The 22,604-nt window shown below is 39.4% G+C and overlaps 1 protein-coding gene across 3 annotated transcripts in view; it reads right to left on the bottom strand.

Annotated features, from left to right (window-relative positions):
- fmn2b (formin 2b) overlaps nucleotides 1-22,604 on the bottom strand; it is an 87,910-nt gene that overhangs the window by 45,255 nt on the left and 20,051 nt on the right. For 2 of the 3 annotated variants that reach the window (XM_067430166.1, XM_067430165.1), the window contains exons 4-10: nucleotides 21,603-21,741; nucleotides 17,758-17,775; nucleotides 16,611-16,672; nucleotides 12,863-13,833; nucleotides 9,961-10,102; nucleotides 5,276-5,363; nucleotides 4,207-4,268 (exon numbers count right to left, since the gene is read on the bottom strand). In XM_067430166.1, coding sequence (XP_067286267.1) covers nucleotides 4,207-4,268; nucleotides 5,276-5,363; nucleotides 9,961-10,102; nucleotides 12,863-13,833; nucleotides 16,611-16,672; nucleotides 17,758-17,775; nucleotides 21,603-21,741 — 1,482 coding nt within the window. The remainder of the gene's footprint in view (nucleotides 1-4,206; nucleotides 4,269-5,275; nucleotides 5,364-9,960; nucleotides 10,103-12,862; nucleotides 13,834-16,610; nucleotides 16,673-17,757; nucleotides 17,776-21,602; nucleotides 21,742-22,604) is intronic. The other variant, XM_067430167.1, reaches the window with a different exon arrangement.

Consider the following 22,604-nt stretch of genomic DNA (forward strand, 5'->3'; position numbering starts at 1 on the left):
CAAATTTGCATCATCACGCATATGCATATCCAATCAGACAAATTTGCATCATCACGTATATGCATATCCAATCAGACAAATTTGCATCATCACGCATATGCATATCCAATCAAACAAATTTGCATCATCAGGCATATGCATATCCAATCAAACAAATTTGCATCATCAGGCATATGCATATCCAATCAAACAAATTTGCATCATGGCGCATATGCAGATCCAATCAGACAAATTTGCATCATCATCCATATGCATATCCAATCAGACAAATTTGCATCATCACGCATATGCATATCCAATCAAACAAATTTGCATCACGCATATGCATATCCAATCAAACAAATTTGCATCATCAGGCATATGCATATCCAATCAGACAAATTTGCATCATGGCGCATATGCAGATCCAATTAGACAAATTTGCATCATCATCCATATGCATATCCAATCAGACAAATTTGCATCATCACGCATATGCATATCCAATCAGACAAATTTACATCATCACGCATATGCATATCCAATCAGACAAATTTGCATCATCAGGCATATGCATATCCAATCAGACAAATTTGCATCATGGCGCATATGCAGATCCAATCAGACAAATTTGCATCATCATCCATATGCATATCCAATCAGACAAATTTGCATCATCACGCATATGCATATCCAATCAGACAAATTTGCATCATCATGCATATGCATATCCAATCAGACAAATTTGCATCATGGCGCATATGCAGATCCAATTAGACAAATTTGCATTATCACGCATATGCATATCCAATCAGACAAATTTGCATCATCATGCATATGCATATCCAATCAGACAAATTTTCATAATGGCGCATATGCATATCCAATCAGACAAATTTGCATCATGGCGCATATGCATATCCAATCAGACAAATTTGCATCATGGTGCATATGCAGATCCAATCAGACAAATTTGCATCATGGCTCATATGCACATCCAATCAGACAAATTTGCATCATCACGCATATGCATATCCAATCAGACAAATTTGCATCATCACGCATATACATATCCAATCAGACAAATTTGCATCATCACGCATATGCATATCCAATCAGACAAATTTGCATCATGGCTCATATGCACATCCAATCAGACAAATTTGCATCATCACGCATATGCAGATCCAATCAGACAAATTTGCATCATCATCCAAATGCACATCCAATCAGACAAATTTGCATCATCACGCAAATGCAGATCCAATCAGACAAATTTGCATCATGGCGCATTTGCATATCCAATCAGACAAATTTGCATCATCACACATATGCATATCCAATCAGACAAATTTGCATCATGGCGCATATGCATATCCAATCAGACAAATTTGCATCATCACGCATATGCATATCCAATCAGACAATTTTGCATCATCATGCATATGCATATCCAATCAGACAAATTTGCATCATCAGGCATATGCATATCCAATCAGACAAATTTGCATCATCACACATATGCATATCCAATCAGACAAATTTACATCATCACGCATATGCATATCCAATCAGACAAATTTGCATCATCAGGCATACGCATATCCAATCAGACAATTTTGCATCATCACGCATATGCATATCCAATCAGACAAATTTGCATCATCATGCATATGCATATCCAATCAAACAAATTTGCAACATCACACATATGCATATCCAATCAAACAAATTTGCATCATAACGCATATGCATATCCAATCAGACAAATTTGCATCATCACGCATATGCATATCCAATCAAACAAATTTGCATCATCAGGCATATGCATATCCAATCAGACAAATTTGCATCATCAGGCATATGCATATCCAATCAGACAAATTTGCATCATCACGCATATGCATATCCAATCAGACAAATTTGCATCATCACGCATATGCATATGCATATCCAATCAAACAAATTTGCATCATCAGGCATATGCATATCCAATCAGACAAATTTGCATCATCACGCATATGCATATCCAATCAGACAAATTTGCATCATCACGCATATGCATATCCAATCAGACAAATTTGCATCATCAGGCATATGCATATCCAATCAAACAAATTTGCATCATCAGGCATATGCATATCCAATCAGACAAATTTGCATCATCACGCATATGCATATCCAATCAGACAAATTTGCATCATCACGCATATGCATATCCAATCAGACAAATTTGCATCATCAGGCATATGCATATCCAATCAGACAAATTTGCATCATCAGGCATATGCATATCCAATCAGACAAATTTGCATCATCAGGCATATGCATATCCAATCAGACAAATTTGTATCATGGCGCATATGCATATCCAATCAGACAATTTTGCATCATCAGGGATATGCATATCCAATCAGACAAATTTACATCATGGCGCATATGCATATCCAATCAGGCAAATTTGCATCATCACGCATATGCATATCCAATCAGACAAATTTGCATCATGGCGCATATGCAGATCCAAACAGACAAATTTGCATCATCACGCATATGCATATCCAATCAGACAAATTTGCATCATCACGCATATGCATATCCAATCAAACAAATTTGCATCATCACGCATATGCATATCCAATCAGACAAATTTGCATCATCACGCATATGCATATCCAATAAGATGGCATTCAGAACAATCAAGTGTCAAAATAATGCCCTATGAGTAAAAAATAAATAAAACGTATCATAAGTGCATGTTCATTTGGTGTGTAAGAGAGTCAGCCTTCGCCACACAGACGGCAGAGTCTCCCTCCGAGCAGAACTGCAGAATAAATACATCATAAACAAACCAGCCGACATCAAACGGCACAGAAACACACACAGCCGAGGGTTTAGGGCCATCAGGAAGGTGATCAAAGAGAGAAAGCTGCTCTCGCTCGCTCTCAGACACAAGAGAGAAGGCACAGAAGAAGAAAAAATGAGGCTAAGACAAACACTTTGGTTCAGGAGGGCGACTTGTGTACGGCTCAGGCGTGAATATAAACTCTGGAAAAGTTCTCGGCCCCATTAAGCACCGTCACCAGATCCATCACAGCCGACACACACACACAGCACTTCAAACGCGTGATTCTGCATCCCATTTACTGCGTTTTAAGTGTAAATACTTTTAATATGAAGCAGCTTTCATGAAGGCTCGGCCGTGAGCGCCTTCAAACGTGAACTCAAAGGCAGATATCATAAGACAATATACAGATACGACAGCGAGAGGACCGGCGGCTTCATATACACACACCACTGACATCTGTATACGTGCCAGACTGGAAACTCACACTCATAAAAGAGGAAAAAAAACACATTAGCTGGATCATTAGGTGCATTACTGGAGTCTGACTGCAGAAGACTGTTTCGAACAGGTCTGGGTTTCATAATGACGGAGAGAGCCAGACGAAAACATCCTAATGTTTCCTCCTCGACAGACGACTGATGATCAATCTGAGGACGATAGGCATCCAATCGTACACTGAACAAAACCTCTTCTTACGTTTCCAGTCTAAATATCTAACAATTCTTAAATCAAGATGCATTTACTAGATCAGTAAAACGACAGAAGATATTTAGTCTTGTTTTGTTGAAAATAAAATCTAAATGAAGAGAGTTTTTGCTTAAACAGGCAAAATGATCTGCCAATGGGGTGAGAAAAATAATCTGATTTCTGATTGAAATCTTGTTTCTTGTTTCCGTCCCAAACAGAAATAAGATTATTTTTCTCACCCCATTGGCAGATCATTTTGCCTGTTTTAAGTAAAAACTCATTTTGATACTGTCCCCCAGAAAACAAGGAAAAATATCTTATGTCATTTTACTGATCTAGTAAATGCATCTTGATTTAAGAATATTTAGATAAATAACAGAAGAGCACTGCTGATTTTCTTCATGCGTTTTATAGAGCACATTCCTGAAGCTGTTTTAATGGTAATGTGTTTCGGGATTGTGCATGGGAAGATTCAGAGAACTTTCCTTCACACTGATTTAGAAAGAGAGAGAGAGAAAGAGAGAGAGAGAGAGAGAGAAAGAGAAAGAGAAAGAGAGAGAGATAGAGAGAGAGAGAGACAGAGAGAGAGAGAGAGAGAGAGAGAGAGAGAGAGAGAGAGAGAGAGAGAGAGAGAGAGAGAGAGAGAGAGAGAGAGAGAGTGTGTGTGTGTGTGTGTGTGATTGTCTGCTTACGTTCTCATAGAGGGCCTGTAACGTCTCCAGATCGACCACAGTATTATCCAGATTCAGGATCGCTGGAGACACACAAACACACATTAGACAGGAATTATCATCAGCATCCACTAAAACGGGTTACGAAGATCAATCTAAGAGCTTTTTCAGAAACTATACGGAAAAAACTGTGTGTGTGTGTGTGTGTGTGTGTGTGTGTGTACCTGTTTATATGACCACATGTCCCCACAAATGTTAATGAATTTATAATCATACTAAATTATGATGAGTGAGTGTGTGTGTGTGTGTGTGTGTGTGTGTGTGTGTGTGTGTGTGTGTGTGTGTGTGAGTGTGTGTGTGTGAGTGTGTGTGTGTGTGTGTGTGTGTGTGAGTGTGTGTGTGTGTGTATGAATGACTGTAATAACTCTGCTGCTGTTGTTCAGAGGCTCTTATGTCATGATGTGATGGAGTTTCTCTATCAGAGCATCAGGAACCCGAGAACACGTCAAACACAGAGAAAAACAGGAAACACAGAACAAAACCTCCCGCTTTACATCCACCTCGACCCACACAGACTGTGTGTGTGTGTGTGTGTGTGTGTGTGTGTGAGAGAGTGTGTAGAGCCGCTTGCTTTAGCCCAGCGGTTGGGTTGTTTTACGTCCCACACACTCAGCAGCAGAATTTGAACACGTGTGTGTGTGTGTGTGTGTGTGTGTGTGAGAAAGTGAGTGAGAGTGAGTGAGAGTGAGTAAGTGTAAGTGTAAGTGTGTGTGTGTGTGTGTGTGTGTGTGTGCGTGTGTGTGTGTGTGTGAGAGAGTGTGTAGAGCCGCTTGCTTTAGCCCAGCGGTTGGGTTGTTTTACGTCCCACACACTCAGCAGCAGAATTTGAACACGTGTGTGTGTGTGTGTGTGTGTGTGAGAAAGTGAGTGAGAGTGAGTGAGAGTGAGTAAGTGTAAGTGTAAGTGTGTGTGTGTGTGTGTGCGTGTGTGTGTGTGTGTGAGAGAGTGAGTGCGAGTGAGTAAGTGTAAGAGTGTGTGTGAGCGTGTGTGAGAGTGAGAGAGTGTGGGTGTAAGAGAGAGAACTCCTCACCGTGCTGAATGTCCTTCATATCCAGATGCAAACTGGACATCAGAATCCCCACTGCCTGCGAGCGCTTGGTGTTCAGCAGCTTCACCACCTGCACACACACACACACACACACACACACACACACACACACACACACACACACACACACACAGTAAAACATAATCAGAGAAAGTCTTTCTACGACACAATGTCATGCTTTATGTTTGAAATGTACTAGAATTATAAGTGAAAATTTAATCAAAGCAAATTCATATGCAAGTATATAATATAATCAATATGCAATATAATAATAATAATAATAATATAATTTAATCATTTATATATAATATGTAATATAAATATAATAGCTTTTCCAAACAAAATGCAAAAAAGCTTACTAATTCTAGGCAAGATCAAATGTAATTCAATTAAATGTTTTTTAAATATAATATTACAATATGATTTAATGCTAAATATCATCTCATTTACTTTCATTTATAATATTAATGTAATATAATCATTTTAATACTGCACTGTTTTAGCGGGCCGAATGCTTTACAGTAAATCTATATTTGATGCATCGGAGCGCGAATGACGTCTACGTGTGTGTGTGTGTGTGTGTGCGTGTGCGCGTGTGTGTGTGTGTGTGTGCGTGCGTGTGCGTGTGTGTGTGTGCGTGTGTGTGTGTGTGTGCGTGTGTGTGTGTGTGTGTGCGTGTGTGTGCGTGTACGTCTCGACAGGAACAGATAAAGCCACAATAACCCCAGACTGAACCTGTCAATCATCAGACCCATGACAGGCCTCATGAAGCTGATCTGAGAACTGCAGCTCAATATTGCGGAGCGGGATGCTCATATTTATTATATTATATTTACAGCGATATTTAAATCTCAGTCCAGCGCCGGATCCGACAGAATACCTTCGACTCCGCGTCTGTGTGTCTGTAATCGCATCATTTGGTCATTATGTCCTGATTTTAAAGAAAAGTGGCCTCGGCTCGACTAGAACAAAACCCAATTCATGCAGCGCTGATCTCTATCAGTCCTGAGCACAATGAGCATCTGCGCACACACACACTAACACACTCACACATTCACACACACACTAGCATGCAGTCCTACACACACACACACACACACTCTAATCAACCTTCAAACCTTTTCCTAAAGCAAAAAGTGAAGCAATGGTCGAGGGAAAGCTCGGCCTCACAGGAGCGAAGCGATGATGAACTCAAACGAAACACGTCACTCTATCCCAAGCTGCCGAGCGGCTCCTGACAGGAAACAATTACTCTCATTATTCCCCTCATGTTTAAAACATGAGCTAAAGGCCAGATCTCCTGCATTACAGGACAAGGTCAAGCGGCCCTACGGCAGGACAAATTACCTCCAGACCCGTCTCTCTCTCTCTCACACACACACACAAAAGTAGAAACAATGTAAAATCATCCATCCTGTGAATTAGACGCCATTAAAACCTATTAGTGGGCGGAGTCAGGTTTCAAATAGTACAAATACAATGTTTCTATAGTATTTCTGTGGAATATTTCTATAGTATTTCTGGAATATTTCTATAGTATTTCTGGAATATTTCTATAGTATTTCTGGAATATTTCTATAGTATTTCTGGAATATTTCTATAGTATTTCTGGAATATTTCTATAGTATTTCTGGAATATTTCTATAGTATTTCTGGAATATTTCTATAGTATTTCTATAGTATTTCTGGAATATTTCTATAGTATTTCTGTAGTATTTCTGGAATATTTCTATAGTATTTCTGGAATATTTCTATAGTATTTCTGGAATATTTCTATAGTATTTCTGGAATATTTCTATAGTATTTCTGGAATATTTCTATAGTATTTCTGGAATATTTCTATAGTATTTCTGGAATATTTCTATAGTATTTCTGGAATATTTCTATAGTATTTCTGTAGTATTTCTGGAATATTTCTATAGTATTTCTGGAATATTTCTATAGTATTTCTGGAATATTTCTATAGTATTTCTGGAATATTTCTATAGTATTTCTATAGTATTTCTGGAATATTTCTATAGTATTTCTGTAGTATTTCTGGAATATTTCTATAGTATTTCTGGAATATTTCTATAGTATTTCTGGAATATTTCTATAGTATTTCTGGAATATTTCTATAGTATTTCTGTAGTATTTCTGGAATATTTCTATAGTATTTCTGGAATATTTCTATAGTATTTCTGGAATATTTCTATAGTATTTCTGGAGTATTTCTGGAATATTTCTATAGTATTTCTATAGTATTTCTGGAATATTTCTATAGTATTTCTGGAATATTTCTATAGTATTTCTGGAATATTTCTATAGTATTTCTGTAGTATTTCTGGAATATTTCTATAGTATTTCTGGAATATTTCTATAGTATTTCTGTAGTATTTCTGGAATATTTCTATAGTATTTCTGGAATATTTCTATAGTATTTCTGGAATATTTCTATAGTATTTCTGTAGTATTTCTGGAATATTTCTATAGTATTTCTGGAATATTTCTATAGTATTTCTATAGTATTTCTGGAATATTTCTATAGTATTTCTGGAATATTTCTATAGTATTTCTATAGTATTTCTATAGTATTTCTGGAATATTTCTATAGTATTTCTATAGTATTTCTGGAATATTTCTATAGTATTTCTGGAATATTTCTATAGTATTTCTGGAATATTTCTATAGTATTTCTGGAATATTTCTATAGTATTTCTATAGTATTTCTGGAATATTTCTATAGTATTTCTGGAATATCTCTATAGTATTTCTGGAATATTTCTATAGTATTTCTGGAATATTTCTATAGTATTTCTGGAATATTTCTATAGTATTTCTGGAATATTTCTATAGTATTTCTGGAATATTTCTATAGTATTTCTATAGTATTTCTGGAATATTTCTATAGTATTTCTGGAATATTTCTATAGTATTTCTATAGTATTTCTGGAATATTTCTATAGTATTTCTGGAATATTTCTATAGTATTTCTGGAATATTTCTATAGTATTTCTGGAATATTTCTATAGTATTTCTGGAATATATCTGTAGTATTTCTGGAATATTTCTATAGTATTTCTATAGTATTTCTGGAATATTTCTATAGTATTTCTGGAATATTTCTATAGTATTTCTGGAATATTTCTATAGTATTTCTGGAATATTTCTATAGTATTTCTGGAATATTTCTATAGTATTTCTGGAATATTTCTATAGTATTTCGGGAATATCCCTATAGTATTTCTGGAATATTCCTATAGTATTTCTGGAATATTTCTATAGTATTTCTGGAATATTTCTATAGTATTTCTGGAATATTTCTATAGTATTTCTGGAATATTTCTATAGTATTTCTGGAATATTTCTATAGTATTTCTGGAATATTTCTATAGTATTTCTGGAATATTTCTATAGTATTTCGGGAATATCCCTATAGTATTTCTGGAATATTCCTATAGTATTTCTGGAATATTTCTGGAATATTTCTATAGTATTTCTGGAATATTTCTGGAATATTTCTATAGTATTTCTGGAATATTTCTATAGTATTTCTGGAATATTTCTATAGTATTTCTGGAATATTTCTGGAATATCCCTATAGTATTTCTGTAGTATTTCTGGAATATTTCTGGAATATCCCTATAGTATTTCTGTAGTATTTCTGGAATATTTCTATAGTATTTCTGTAATATTCATATAGTATTTCTGGAATATTTCTATAGTATTATTGTAGTATTTCTGGAATATTTCTATAGTATTATTGTAGTATTTCTGGAATGTTTCTATAGTATTTCTGATATATTTCTATAGTATTTCTGGAATGTTTCTATATCATTTCTATAGTAGATTAGCTTGATAGCTAGATAGATGATAGATAGATAGATAGATAGATAGATAGATAGATAGATAGATAGATAGATAGATAGATAGATAGATAGATAGATAGATAGATAGATAGATAGATAGATAGATAGATAGATAGATAGATAGATAGATAGATAGATAGATAGATAGATGCATGTTTATGATGGATGGATGGGATGGATGGGATGGATGTCACACACTCCTAGTGTGACTTGAGGGAGAGTACTAGAGTGACTTGACTGTCCCTTTAAGATGCGCAAGCGCTACCTTTTAATTGCTGACTAATTAGGATTTTTAGACTTGTCCTGGCATTTGTTTTATTAAATTATTCCATACTTTTTCCCCCTCCACTTGATTTGGAAATAGACATGCCATTAGTATATAAAGTGTCAGTGTTATTATTTTTTTAATGTGTTTCATGAGCCCAGAATGTTAAGACATTGAACTAACACACGTGTGACATATCTGTGATGTTTGTTTGCTATAAAGAACATCCTCTAAGTGTGGGGAGTCCATCATTTTTGCCACGGGTTGTAGAAACAGACAGAGAATATCAGAGATATTTATGAGCACGCTTTTTACGGGATCTTTCGCTCATTTTTCCAATCAGAAAATTCCCTCCTAAAAACTAGGAGCAGGAATTCTCATCCGGAGCCAAGCGGCCGCATTCACTCACAGCTGTCGGCAGAGGAGCCGCGATCTGTACACACACGTCAGGACTAAGTCATGGAAATGGCTTCCCTGCGTCCAGGCGCTATAAAGCAGATCCCAAACCGCAGACATAACACCGGATGACCTCCGAGCCAACATTCTCCACTCACCTGCTTGGTCTTAGACCTGCTGATGGTGTCCGAAAGCGGCTTCTTCTTCTCCTTCACTGCCGTTTTGGAGAAAAGTTCGACAAACTCATCAAAATCCACGGATGGCTCTTCGATCGCCTCCCAAACCAGAGAATTCATGTCCCTGCGGAAAAGAAATCAGACATTTTTTACTCAAATTTTACTCTTACTTTATTCAAACACTTTTGCAAATTAAAATGAAAAACATGCATCTATTTAAAACACTGTATAATTGAGTTATATCTCGTATCACAACACTAAATAATAAAATGATTTATATTATAAAACAACATTGACTGATACTGTAAAACAGCTGAAAAAATGACCTGAGCTTCATCATCAGAACGGAAAATCACTGGCCACACCCTAGCAACCAGGACACAATGCCCTAGCAACACACTTTTAAAGGGAGAGTTCACCCAAAAATGAAAATTGTCATCATTTACACACCCTCATGTTGTTCCAAACCTGTATGAGTTTCTTTCTTCTGCTGAACACAAAAGAAGATATTTTGAAGAATGTTTGCAACCATTCACTACTATCGTAGGGGAAATCTGCTTGGTTGCAAACATTTTTCTAAATATTTTCTATGACGACAATTTGCATTTTTGGGTGAACTCTCCCTTTAAAAGTGTGTTGCTAGGGCATTGCATCCTGGTTGCTAGGGTGTTGCCAGTTATTTTCCGGTCTAATGATGTAGCTCAGGTAATTTTTTCAGCTGTTTTAGTCTAGTAGGTGAAAAATCACAAAAATGTCAAATGTGTACCTTGAATGCAATGTAAGTTGCTTTGGATAAAAGCGTCTGCCAAATGCATAACTGTAAATGTGAAATCATGGGTCTGATTCCTTAACCTTTTAAAGGTGTCATGAACTGGCTTTTTTATTTTCATATACTGTTATCTGAGATCAACTAATGACGTTTGCATGGTTTTTACATTCACATCATAACTAATCAGTAGTAGGCTATTTTCTACACTGGTTTTGAGGCTCTCTCCTGAACGCTGGGTTTTGATGGGCGTGTCACTGGAGACTTAGAATGAAATGCCCACGGCTAGGATTGGATAAGATTTGCATATTTAATGAGCTTCAGCTCCGCTGTCAGTCCATTGAGGGATTGTTTTGAAAGTAGCAACCGGAATGATTCTCTCTCAGGGCTCGCTAAACGTCTTTATCCAACAAACACGATGATTTCTCTCTCATCCACCCACGATTGATTTCTTTTTTTATTACTTGGCCCGCCCGATCGGTGGATTTAAGGGGGAACTACGCATGCTCTTCAAATATCAAGTCAAGAGAGTGAACAACAGATAAAGAAATTCATATTTAACTATTTAAGATTCACTGGCCTGCTGACACACTTACGCTTTAGTAGCCCGTCTGAAAAACACACTGGGCTTTGCGAGCCCTGGGAGTTTGATCCCAAATCCCAATGAACCAACAAATAAAGGATTCTCCAGCCTGTGACAGCATGCTATGGTATGCTCTGTTAGACACGTACACATAATACGATCTGTAACGATGCAATACTATCACATAATAAAAACGTGTTTTACTCACATAAGTGTGTTGCACCATTCCTGTCGGATCCAATATAGTAAAGCACAGCATTGTTTTAATCTCAATATGTCTGCAAATCCAGCTAGACCTGAGACTTTTTTACAAATGATTATCTTGCTATCTTCGGCATGTTTATTGCTCGTTTAGCTGCACGAGTTGGTGGGGAAGGCTACATAAGCAGGTGGGCGTGGCTACATAAGCAGTTGGGCAGGGCTACATAAGCAGGTGAGCAGAGTTACAGAGGCAGGTGGGCAGAGTTACAGAGGCAGGTGGGCGGGGCTACAGAAGCAGGTGGGCAGAATTACAGAGGCAGGTGGGCGGGGCTACAGAAGCAGGTGGGCAGAGTTACAGAGGCAGGTGGGCGGGGCTACAGAAGCAGGTGGGCAGAATTACAGAGGCAGGTGGGCGGGGCTACAGAAGCAGGTGGACAGAGTTACAGAGGCAGGTGGGCGGGGCTACAGAAGCAGGTGGGCAGAGTTACAGAGGCAGGTGGGCGGGGCTACAGAAGCAGGTGGGCAGAGTTACAGAGGCAGGTGGGTGGGGCTACAGAAGCAGGTGGACAGAGATACAGAGGCAGGTGGGTGGGGCTACAGAAGCAGGTGGACAGAGATACAGAGGCAGATGGGCGGGACTACAGAAGGTGGGCGGGACTACAGAATCAAAGTGGGTGGGGTTCCATAAGCAGGTGGGCGGGACTACATATTTAAGTGGGCAGAATTACAAAAGCTAGTGGGCGGAGCTACAGAAGCAGACACACACATTTATCTGTAGAGGTGGCATTTCCCCTTCTAATACATCATTGATTTGAGAGCCTTGTTTTCTGGGCCTGGTGTATATAAAAGCTTTTCTTTTATTAACAAGGAAGTTTTCAGCTCTGAAACTTACAGGATATTCTTATATTACCATGACCTTTTATTTATCAAAGGCTCAAGGTTGATTTCTCAATTCATCACCCCTTTAAACTCCTGACCTCATCAAGCTCTGACCTCATATGTTTTACCATTACACTTTTTGGAGATATGCATCACTTTGGCCAGGATTAGTCCTCCCCAACCCTACCCATCATGTGTGTGTACAGGAAGCATTTCATTTTGGGTCGGTTTTTTGAAAACTTTTTTGTTTTAAACACCCCCCCCCCCCCCCCTGACTGAATAAAGAACCCTAAAAAAAGAGGCTACAAAACAGCCCAAGCTACAAAACATTTTACCACATTTCAATCTATCTTACTACAGTGTTTTACATCAAATTAGAGCAAGCTTGCATTGTATAATAAACTCTCATCTCAAAAGATCAAGTGTGTGAGTTGTAGAAGTGATTGCATAAGTACTTTTTGGAGTGCAGCTGTATTCGTGTCCAGTACAGTGGCTTCATGGGTCTCGGCGGCTCCACCAGGCATTTGCGCGGCGATTTCTCATGCGCCGCTCCTAACGCGTACAGACCCAGCGGAAGCGGAGGCGGCAGCGAGCCCAAACCGAAGGCCAGAGGAGGCGCACAGGCTCCAGGAGCCAAATGTGGAGGAGGCGGAGGAGGAGGAGGTGGCACAGCCATTCCTGGTGGAGGAGGAGGTGGAGGAGGTGCTGCATTCATTCCTGGTGGAGGTGGAGGAGGAGGTGGTGCATTCATTCCTGGTAAAGGAGGAGGTGGAGGTGGCACAGCCAATCCTGGAAGAGGAGGTGGAGGAGGAGGTGCACTTATTCCTGGTAGAGGAGGAGGTGGAGGAGGTGCACTCATTCCTGGTAGAGGAGGAGGTGGAGGAGGAGGTGCACACATTCCTGGTAGAGGAGGAGGTGGAGGAGGAGGTGCACACATTCCTGGTAGAGGAGGAGGTGGAGGAGGAGGAGGAGGTGCACACATTCCTGGTAGAGGAGGAGGTGGAGGAGGTGCACACATTCCTGGTAGAGGAGGAGGTGGAGGTGGCACAGCCAATCCTGGAAGAGGAGGAGGTGGAGGCGGCTGCTGACAGACACACAAAAACGCTTGAGGACCAGCCTGAGCCTCCACAGAAGGCACTTTAAACCTAAAGCTCTCGTCCACAGGAGACGTCTGCACAGATTTGGCCTCCAGCGCCAGCAGTGCAGAGCTTTCAGTTTGTAGGTCCACATGGCAGACCTCCGGGATGAGGCCGTCCTCCACACCGCACTCCTTGTCCTGTGTGACGATCTCCCGCTTCTCCAGCAGGGGTTGCTCTTTCTCCAGTTCAGCAATCTTACTGCGCAGGTCTTCAATGGTCTGCTCCAGCTGCTCAATCACACAGACATGCTCCTGCTTCAGGCTCACCGTCTTCAGCACAGACTCCTCCTGTAGAGAGAGAGGGGGGAGGGGGGAGAAAGAGGGAGGAGAAGGGGGAGAGGGAGAGGGGGGAGAGGTGGGGAGGCGGGAGAGGAGGGAGAGAGAGGGGTGGAATTAAATCTGTGCGTAGTTTTTCTTGAAGCGCTGACTCCAGCTGCAGTCCACTCTGTGAATCTCCCCCACATTTTTGAATAGGTTTTGTTTCACAATCCTCTCCAGGGTGCGGTTATTCTTATTGCTTGTACACTTTTTTATACCACATCTTTTCCTTCCCTTTGGCTCTATTAATGTGCTTGAACACAGAGCTCTGTGAACAGCCTGCCTCTTTTGCAATGGCCTTTAGTGTCTTGACCTCCTCGTGCAAGGTTTCAATGGTCATGTTTTGAATAACTATCAAGTCAGCAGTCTTCCCCATGATTGTGTCGCTGACAGAATTAGACTGAGAGACCATTTAAAGGCCTGCCGGTGTTTTGAGTTCATTAGCTGATTAGAGTGTGGCCCCAGGTGTCTTCAATATTGAACCTTTTCACTATATTCTAATTTAGATAATGAATTTGGGATTTTCCTTAATTGTCAGTTATAATCGTCAAAATTAAAATAAACATGAAATATATCTGTGTAATGAATGAATATAATATACAAGTTTCACTTTTTGAATGGAATAATAATATGACCAGCACCTGTATGTATGTACACTCACCTAAAGGATTATTAGGAGCACCTGTTTAATTTCACATTAATGCAGTTCTCTCATCAGCCAATCACACGGCAGTTCTTCAGTGCATTTAGGGGTGTGTTCCTGGCCAAGACAATCTCCTGAACTCCAGACTGAATGTCAGAATGGGAAAGAAAGGTGATTTAAGCCGTTTTGAGCGTGGCATGGTTGTTGGTGCCAGACGGGCCGGTCTGAGTATTTCACAATCTGCTCAGTTACTGGGATTTACACACACAACCATTTCTAGGGTTTACAAAGAATGGTGTGAAAAGGGAAGAGCATCCAGTCTGCAGCAGTCCTGTGGGAGAAAATGCCTTGTTGATGCTCGAGGTCAGAGGAGAATGGGCCGACTGATTCAAGCTGATAGAAGAGCAACTTTGACTGAAATAACCACTCGTTACAACCGAGGTATGCAGCAAAGCATTTGTGAAGCCACAACACACACAACCTTGAGGCGGATGGGCTACACCAGCAGAAGACCCCACCGGGGACCACTCATCTCACTTACAAATAGGAAAAAGAGGCGACAATCTGCACAAGCTCACCAAACCTGGACAGTTGAAGACTGGAGAAATGTTGCCTGGTCTGATGAGTCTCGATTTCTGTTGAGACATTCAGATGGTAGAGTCAGAATTTGGCGTAAACAGAATGAGAACATGGATCCATCATGCCATGGATCCATCCACGGCCTACCTGAGCATTGTTTCTGACCATGTCCATCCCTTTATGACCACCATGTCCCCATCCTCTGATGGCTACTTCCAGCAGGATAATGCACCATGTCACAAAGCTCCAGTCATTTCAAATTGGTTTCTTGAACATGCCAATGAGTTGACTGAACTAAAATGGCCGCCACAGTCCCCAGATCTCAACCCAATAGAGCATCTTTGGGATGTGGTGGAACGGGAGCTTCGTGCCCTGGATGTGCATCCCACAAATCTCCATCAACTGCAAGATGCTCTCCTATCAATATGGGCCGACATTTCTAAAGAATGCTTTCAGCAGCTTGTTGATCAATGCCACGCAGAATTAAGGCAGTTCTGAAGGAGAAAGGGTCAAACACAGCATTAGTGTGTGCTCCTAATAATCCTTTAGGGGAGTGTGTATGTGTATATTATATATATATATATATATATATATATATATATAGCTGAGTTTATCATCATTGTAACTCCAGTCTTCAGTGTCACACGATCCTTCCCTAATCATTCTCATATGAGGATTTATCATCAATGTTGTGCTGCTTAATTTTTTTGTATAATAACCTGTGATAACTTTTTATCATTGCATCCTGAAAAGAGGGTAAAAAAAGAACAGCATGTATTTAAAATAGAAATCTTTGTAACAATATACATTATCGTTCAAAAGTTTAATACGTTTTATTTCTTTTTTTGAAAGAATTTTTTCATCAAGAATGTGTTAAAGATTTATATTGTTAGAGAGTATTTCTATTTTATTACTGAAGGAGCATGTGACACCATACTTTTATATAAGTGGCCACTATTGGTCTATAATCTCATGAGTGAAGTGGTGCCGCCCCCTGCTGGTCACCCACTGAAGCGCAGCCTCCGCTGAGCTCTATTCCTGAAATAAAACAAACTCTGGGAATTATTAAACATCTCTCGGGGATCAGGGAACAATCACCCAATAACCTGCATCAGCATCCCAGAGAGACAGAGAGATTCACACTGCAAAAAATGCTTTTCTTCCTTAGTATTTTTGTCTTGTTTCTAGTCAAAATATCTAATAACTCTAAATGAAGAGAGTTTTTGCTTAAAATAAGATAAATAATCTGCCAATGGGGTGAGAAAAATAATCTTGTTTTCTGTTTGAATTAAGATTATTTTTCTCACCCCATTGGCAGATTATTTATCTTATTTTAAGCAAAAACTCTCTTCATTTTGAGTTATTTTTCCCCAAAACAAGACAATTACTTTAGCTTGTCTAGTAAATACTTCTTGTTTTAAGAATTTTTAGATATTTAGACTTGAAACAAGACAAAAATACTGAGTAAGAAGAGCATTTTTTGCAGTGTACTTTATCATTCAAGCTGAAGTCATGAGAGATGCACCTGTATATGCCGGATTTCTTCCTCCTGTTGTTTCCTAATGTCTGAGACGACAGCCTGATGCTCTGAAACACACACAGCATCTGCAGCACTTAAATATGAATATACAGATGCGGATGAACAGACGAAACTCATTCTGATGTACAGTTTCAGCGACAAGGACCAGAGCTGGCCAGTCCCTCAGCTCATCTACTCGAGTCCTGTACTGAAGTTCACTGTTTGAGTCTCTGTGCTTTACTGGAGTATTATTTTTTCTGTAATCTTCTGACTTTAACTTCACTCCATCTGAAAGACAAATATCGTCCTCTTTACTCCACTACATTTCTATCAAGGTCCTCGAAGTGGAAAGTCGTTTCTGTCGCAGCTTTGAAAGTCAGTGATGATTTTTTTCTTCTTTTAAAGGTGTTTGGGTTTTTGCAGAAAGCCTTTCAGGAATCACTCTTGTAGAGTCTCGTGAAGTTCAATGATTTCACAGCATTTATTAAACACTGATTTATAGTTTAGAGCAAAATGGAAGAAGACGGATGTCCAAATGCTCATTTAGTGGAGGATTGACATAAACAAAGTTGATTCTGTCTTCAGTGAAGGTGAACAGTGTGAGAATATCAGATGTGTATCAGTGTATTGGATCCGTGCATTCGGCCTTAAAGTGACAGCAGCTTTGTAACTTTTCTACAAGTATTTAAATGAGTTTAAGTTAGTCGTCTGCTAGTGTGTCAGATGGAGCGTCACTGACTGGCTTAAACCATGATGGCATAATGAGCATTTATACAACTATAATACAATAATGCGGCGACATAAAGAAGGACATTTACTTTTGATACTTAAGTACTTTTGAAAACAAATACTTCTGTACTTTTACTCCAGTAAAAGTAAACTCAAATTTTTACAACTTTCACTTGTAACGGAGTAATATTTGACCAGTGGTACTGTTACTTTTACTCCAGTAATGGAGTTGTGTATTTGTCCACCTCTGATGAGGACAGATGTGGATGAACAGATGAAACTCATTCGATCTTTCTGGACAGATGTGAATGGAGGGAGGGAATGACGGATCTAGGCAACATTTGTGAGCAAACATTAGCATGAGAGGATGAGAGCCTAAAATGAGCTGATGTTAAAGACACACAGAAGTGATGGAGTTACTCACCCTCCGGCTCCTCGACCGCTGCAAACGCAGAAGTGAGAGAAATAACCCAGTTTAGACATTCCCAAATCTAGAAGACCAACCTTGACTAACATCAGCGAATGTTGGGGTAACACTTCAGAATAACAGTCACTTATAAAGCATTTATTTATCTTTGTTAATGTTAACTAATGACCCTTATTCTAATATTGCAAAAAATGCTTTTCTTACTTAGTATTTTTGTCTTAAAGCAGCACTAGGTAACTTTTTAACCTTCATAATATATTTTTTTAGACTCTTGTGATGATAAATCGACTTACAATAGGTTGAATGACACGTCTGCCATAGCCTGACGGGGTCTGTATCGTTTTTAATTGTACTTTTAAACTTCGGGTTTCGGGTTGTAACCCGAGAACAAAAAGAACTACAAAATTCGACTGCTTTACGGCATATACGTCACTTCCACCAACACACACACTTCCTTACATTCAGACGTGCGAGCCCAACTTTGTTTGTCGGATAATATAGTCACGTCCGAAGCAGCGCAGAGAAATAAAAAAGAAAAGGTTTTGTTGGAGGAAAGCAATAAGAGGAAACGAAAGAGTGATTAAAGGCAGGATGAGGATCAACATGTGACCAGCGTTTGCTCGTTGGCGTGAGCTGAAGGAGGCGTGCCCGACCGATGCTGTCCTGCTTGTTACGGTGATTACCGACCACTCAAACACTGAACTGAAGTATCATAGATTCTGGAAAACGCTAACCAATAGACTACTATAATGACGCTGGCTTGTAAACGTGAGCAACGCGATTATTTGGCGTTTGAAAAAAATAAAACCCATGAAATTATATTCATATGACATGCTGAAGCATCTGCCACTGACTGTACCTGATGAAGACATTTCCCACGCGCCGCCAGAAGAACAGCTGCATGTGAACTCCTCCGGCAGTGTTCAGGGGAACTGTTAGTGCTGCACCGACCCGCGGGACGCTTTTATGAAGTTATTTGGCCCGCCCCGCACCACTGGATATATTTTTACAACCCGCGACCATTAAATAGACATACGGGGTCCGCGGGTTATGAGACGACCCGCGCATCACTAGCTCAGGGCTATCAGGGCTGTCATGTCAGCAAATGCACGCGCGATGGCATCCGCTGATGTAGGATGACAGCTTACGACAGTAGTTGAGGACATTATTTTTTCCAAACTGTAGGGGGACGCCGAGAGCAAAAGTTACCCAGTGCTGCTTTAAAAAAATCTTACATTGGCAGATTATTTATCTTATTTTAAGCAAAAACTCTCTTCTTTTTGAGTTATTTGTTCCCAAAACAAGACAATAACTTTGGCTTGTCTAGTATATCTTCTTGTTTTAAGAATTTTTAGATGTTTGGACTAGAAACAAGACAAAAATACTGAGTAAGAAGAGCATTTTTTGGAGTGAAAGTGTTACCAATGTTTGGAATAATTAGGATTTTTTAATGTTAAAGACATAGCTCCTTTACTCGCCCTCAAGTTGTCTCAAACCTGTATGAGTTTCTTTCTTCAGCTGAACACAAGTGGAGATATTTTGAAGAATGTCAGTAACTGAACAGTTAACTGGAGCCATTGACTTCCATAGCAGGAAAAAAAAAATACTATGGAATAGGGATCGGCGATATGGACTAAAAAATGTATCACAATATTTTCTGGTATTTATTGCGGTGACGATATCAATGACGATAAATGTAGGACCATTCCCAGTGTTTCTGGCTACAGGTGAGAGCTGCACACACTCGTGAGAGCCTCAGAAAAACACACCATGAGCTAAAGCAGAACGTACCCGTCGTGAAATAGTCCCCTAATACATAAAAGAATAATAAAAACCCTTAATCTGGATAATCAATAATAAAAACCCTTAATCCAAACACCAGCCTTTTCAGAAATGGAAAAGTTGCAGTTATCCTTCTGTAAAAGTGCAGGTAATGTTTAAATAACGATTCTGTCTTTATTCATATTCTCATGTCAAAAATAGTCCTAACGGCAAAAGTAATAACCACAACTGTCTCCAGATTACAAAAAAATAGCAAATAATGATTTAATGATAGCACTTTAGTAATTTGAACACAAACTTGGTATTAATTTACGAATGGAAATGTATGAATGCATATTTTTCATTTGAACTGAAGGACTGGTGGTGGATCGTAAGAGATGGTTCGTCATTCAGTGTTTCTGTTAAAAAATAAATATTATACTAATAAAGATAATAGTACTACGAATTCTACAACTAATAACAATATAAACCGCACTGCGGCATGAGGAGTTGCTGGGTTTATGAATATTAATCACGTTCAGTGGTTGCTTGATCTGATTTGCTGAAATCGAAACGATTACAGTAATAGGTGCGCGCCAGCCAATGAGATTGCCGTTTGCGCATTAGGCTGAATAATTCCGAACGAACGCCGTTATTTGACAGGAAAATACAATAAAGAATATTGTTTGCGTGTAGCACGTTGATTCTGCGTGGTATAAGACTCTCTCGCTCTCTCTGAGTGTGTGTGAGAGACTGAGCGCTCTCAGTCCGACACCTCACACTACTGTGCGTCAAATACGGATCGCTTGACAAAGCGAAAATCTCCCAAGCGCTCAGTCCAAGTGCTCATCGCGTGAAAATATATCTGTGTGTGCTAGCTCCAGGTTGTAGAGATCGCCTCTCCATCAGCAATAAACTCCTCCACAGCTTCCTGCACGAGAGATGCGAATGGGTCGCGTCATCAACATAGGCTTTATCGTTATTATCGTGGGAAGACAAATTCTTATCATGGGGAGAATTTTTACCGGTATATCGCAAAGGATAAGATATCGCCCATCCCTACTCTAGAAGTCAATGGCTCCAGTTAACTGTCTGGTCACTGACATTCTTCAAAATATCTCCCCTTGTGTTCAGCTGAAGAAAGAAACTCATACAGGTTTGAGACAACTTGGTGAGGGTGAGTAAAGGACGACCGTTTACATTTTAAAGTAAACTATCTCTTTAAAGTCTCTTCTGCTCACTAAGGCTGCCTTTATTTAAACAGAAATACAGTAAAAATTAAAGGTGTTCTCGGGAAAACAGTGAGCATTTAAGCGGATAAAAATGAAGAAGAATTACAGTAAAGTCATTTTGATGTGCCACACTTCCTTCGGCCAGCAGGTGGCGCTTTGACTGAATATTGGCCTGCAGATGAGTTCAGGTCAGGACTCTCATCAGACGTGTGAAGTTTGGGGCAGACCGGATATTTATGCCCAAGTTACACCAAGTTCCTCTTTAATGGCGAAATATTGAACTTTGTGCACTGCAAAAAATGCTCTTCTTATTAATTTTGTCTTGTTTCCAGTCTAAATATCTAATAATTCTTGAATCAAGAAGCATTTACTAGATCAGTAAACAGACATGATATTATTTCGTGTTTTGTTAAAAATCAAATCTAAATGAAGAGAGTTTTTGCTTAAAACAGGCAAAATAATCTGCCAATGGGGTGAGAAAAATAATCTTGTTTCTTGTTTCCGTCCCAATCAGAAAACAAGATTATTTTTCTCACCCCATTGGCAGATTATTTATCTTATTTTAAGCAAAAACTCTCTTCATTTTGAGTTATTTTTCCCCAAAACAAGACAATTACTTTTGCTTGTCTAGTAAATACTTCTTGTTTTAAGAATGTTTAGATGTTTGGACTAGAAACAAGACAAAAATACTGAGTAAGAAAAGCATTTTTTTTGCAGTGAAGCAGGGAAAACAAGGAACCATTTGGTCGCATCTGGAGGCCTTGCACACGTGTGTGTGTGTGTGTGTGTGTGTGTGTGTGTGTGTGTGTGTGTGTGTGTGTGTGTGTGTGTGTGTGTGTGTGTGTGTACCATCCTCCGTGTATTTGGGCTCGGGCCGCTCCTCTTCTCCTGGTCTGGTTGAGGGCCAAAGGCTCTTCAGGTGTTCAGGTAAACGCTCCAGAGACGGAGGAGGCTGGCTCACTGCCGCCCAGGTGTACAGCTGATCGTGCTGGAGACACACACACACACACACACACACACACACACACACACACACACACACACACACACACACACACACAGAGATAGAAGAGATTGATTAATACAAAGTGCTGGTGTATCAAGAGCTGAAATTCAAATATGCTAATGAGCGTTTGTTTTCCAACCAATCACAGCAGAGCAGCTCTCCGAGAGGCGGGGTTTAGAAAACGAATCCTCGATGGAGAGGAAAGAGCTGATGCTGCAGTCGGGATTACGGTGCTTTTTGACATTGCTTTGAAACAATAAAGTGCTAAAGAAATAAAGCTTGACTTGGGATAAACCAGAGTTGGACAAACTACACAACTTCATTACTGGAGTTAAAGTAACAGCACTGCTGGTCTAATATTACTCCGGTACAAGTGAAAGTTGTACAAACTGGAGTAAAAGTACAGAAGTATTTGTTTTCAAAAGTACTTAAGTATCAAAAGTAAATGTCCTTCTTTATGTCGCCGCATTATTGTATTATAGTTGTATAAATGCACATTATGCCATCATGGTTTAAGCCAGTCAGTGACGCTCCATCTGACACACTAGCAGACGACTAACTTAAACTCATTTAAATACTTGTAGAAAAGTTACAAAGCTGCTGTCACTTTAAGGCCGAATGCACGGATCCAATACACTGATACACATCTGATATTCTCACACTGTTCACCTTCACTGAAGACAGAATCAACTTTGTTTATGTGAATACTCCACTAAATGAGCATTTGGACATCCGTCTTCTTCCATTTTGCTCTAAACTATAAATCAGTGTTTAATAAATGCTGTGAAATCATTGAACTTCACGAGACTCTACAAGAGTGATTCCTGAAAGGCTTTCTGCAAAAA

This window comes from Pseudorasbora parva, chromosome 21, assembly GCF_024679245.1.
Source record: "Pseudorasbora parva isolate DD20220531a chromosome 21, ASM2467924v1, whole genome shotgun sequence".
Classification (NCBI taxonomy): Eukaryota; Metazoa; Chordata; class Actinopteri; order Cypriniformes; family Gobionidae; genus Pseudorasbora; species Pseudorasbora parva.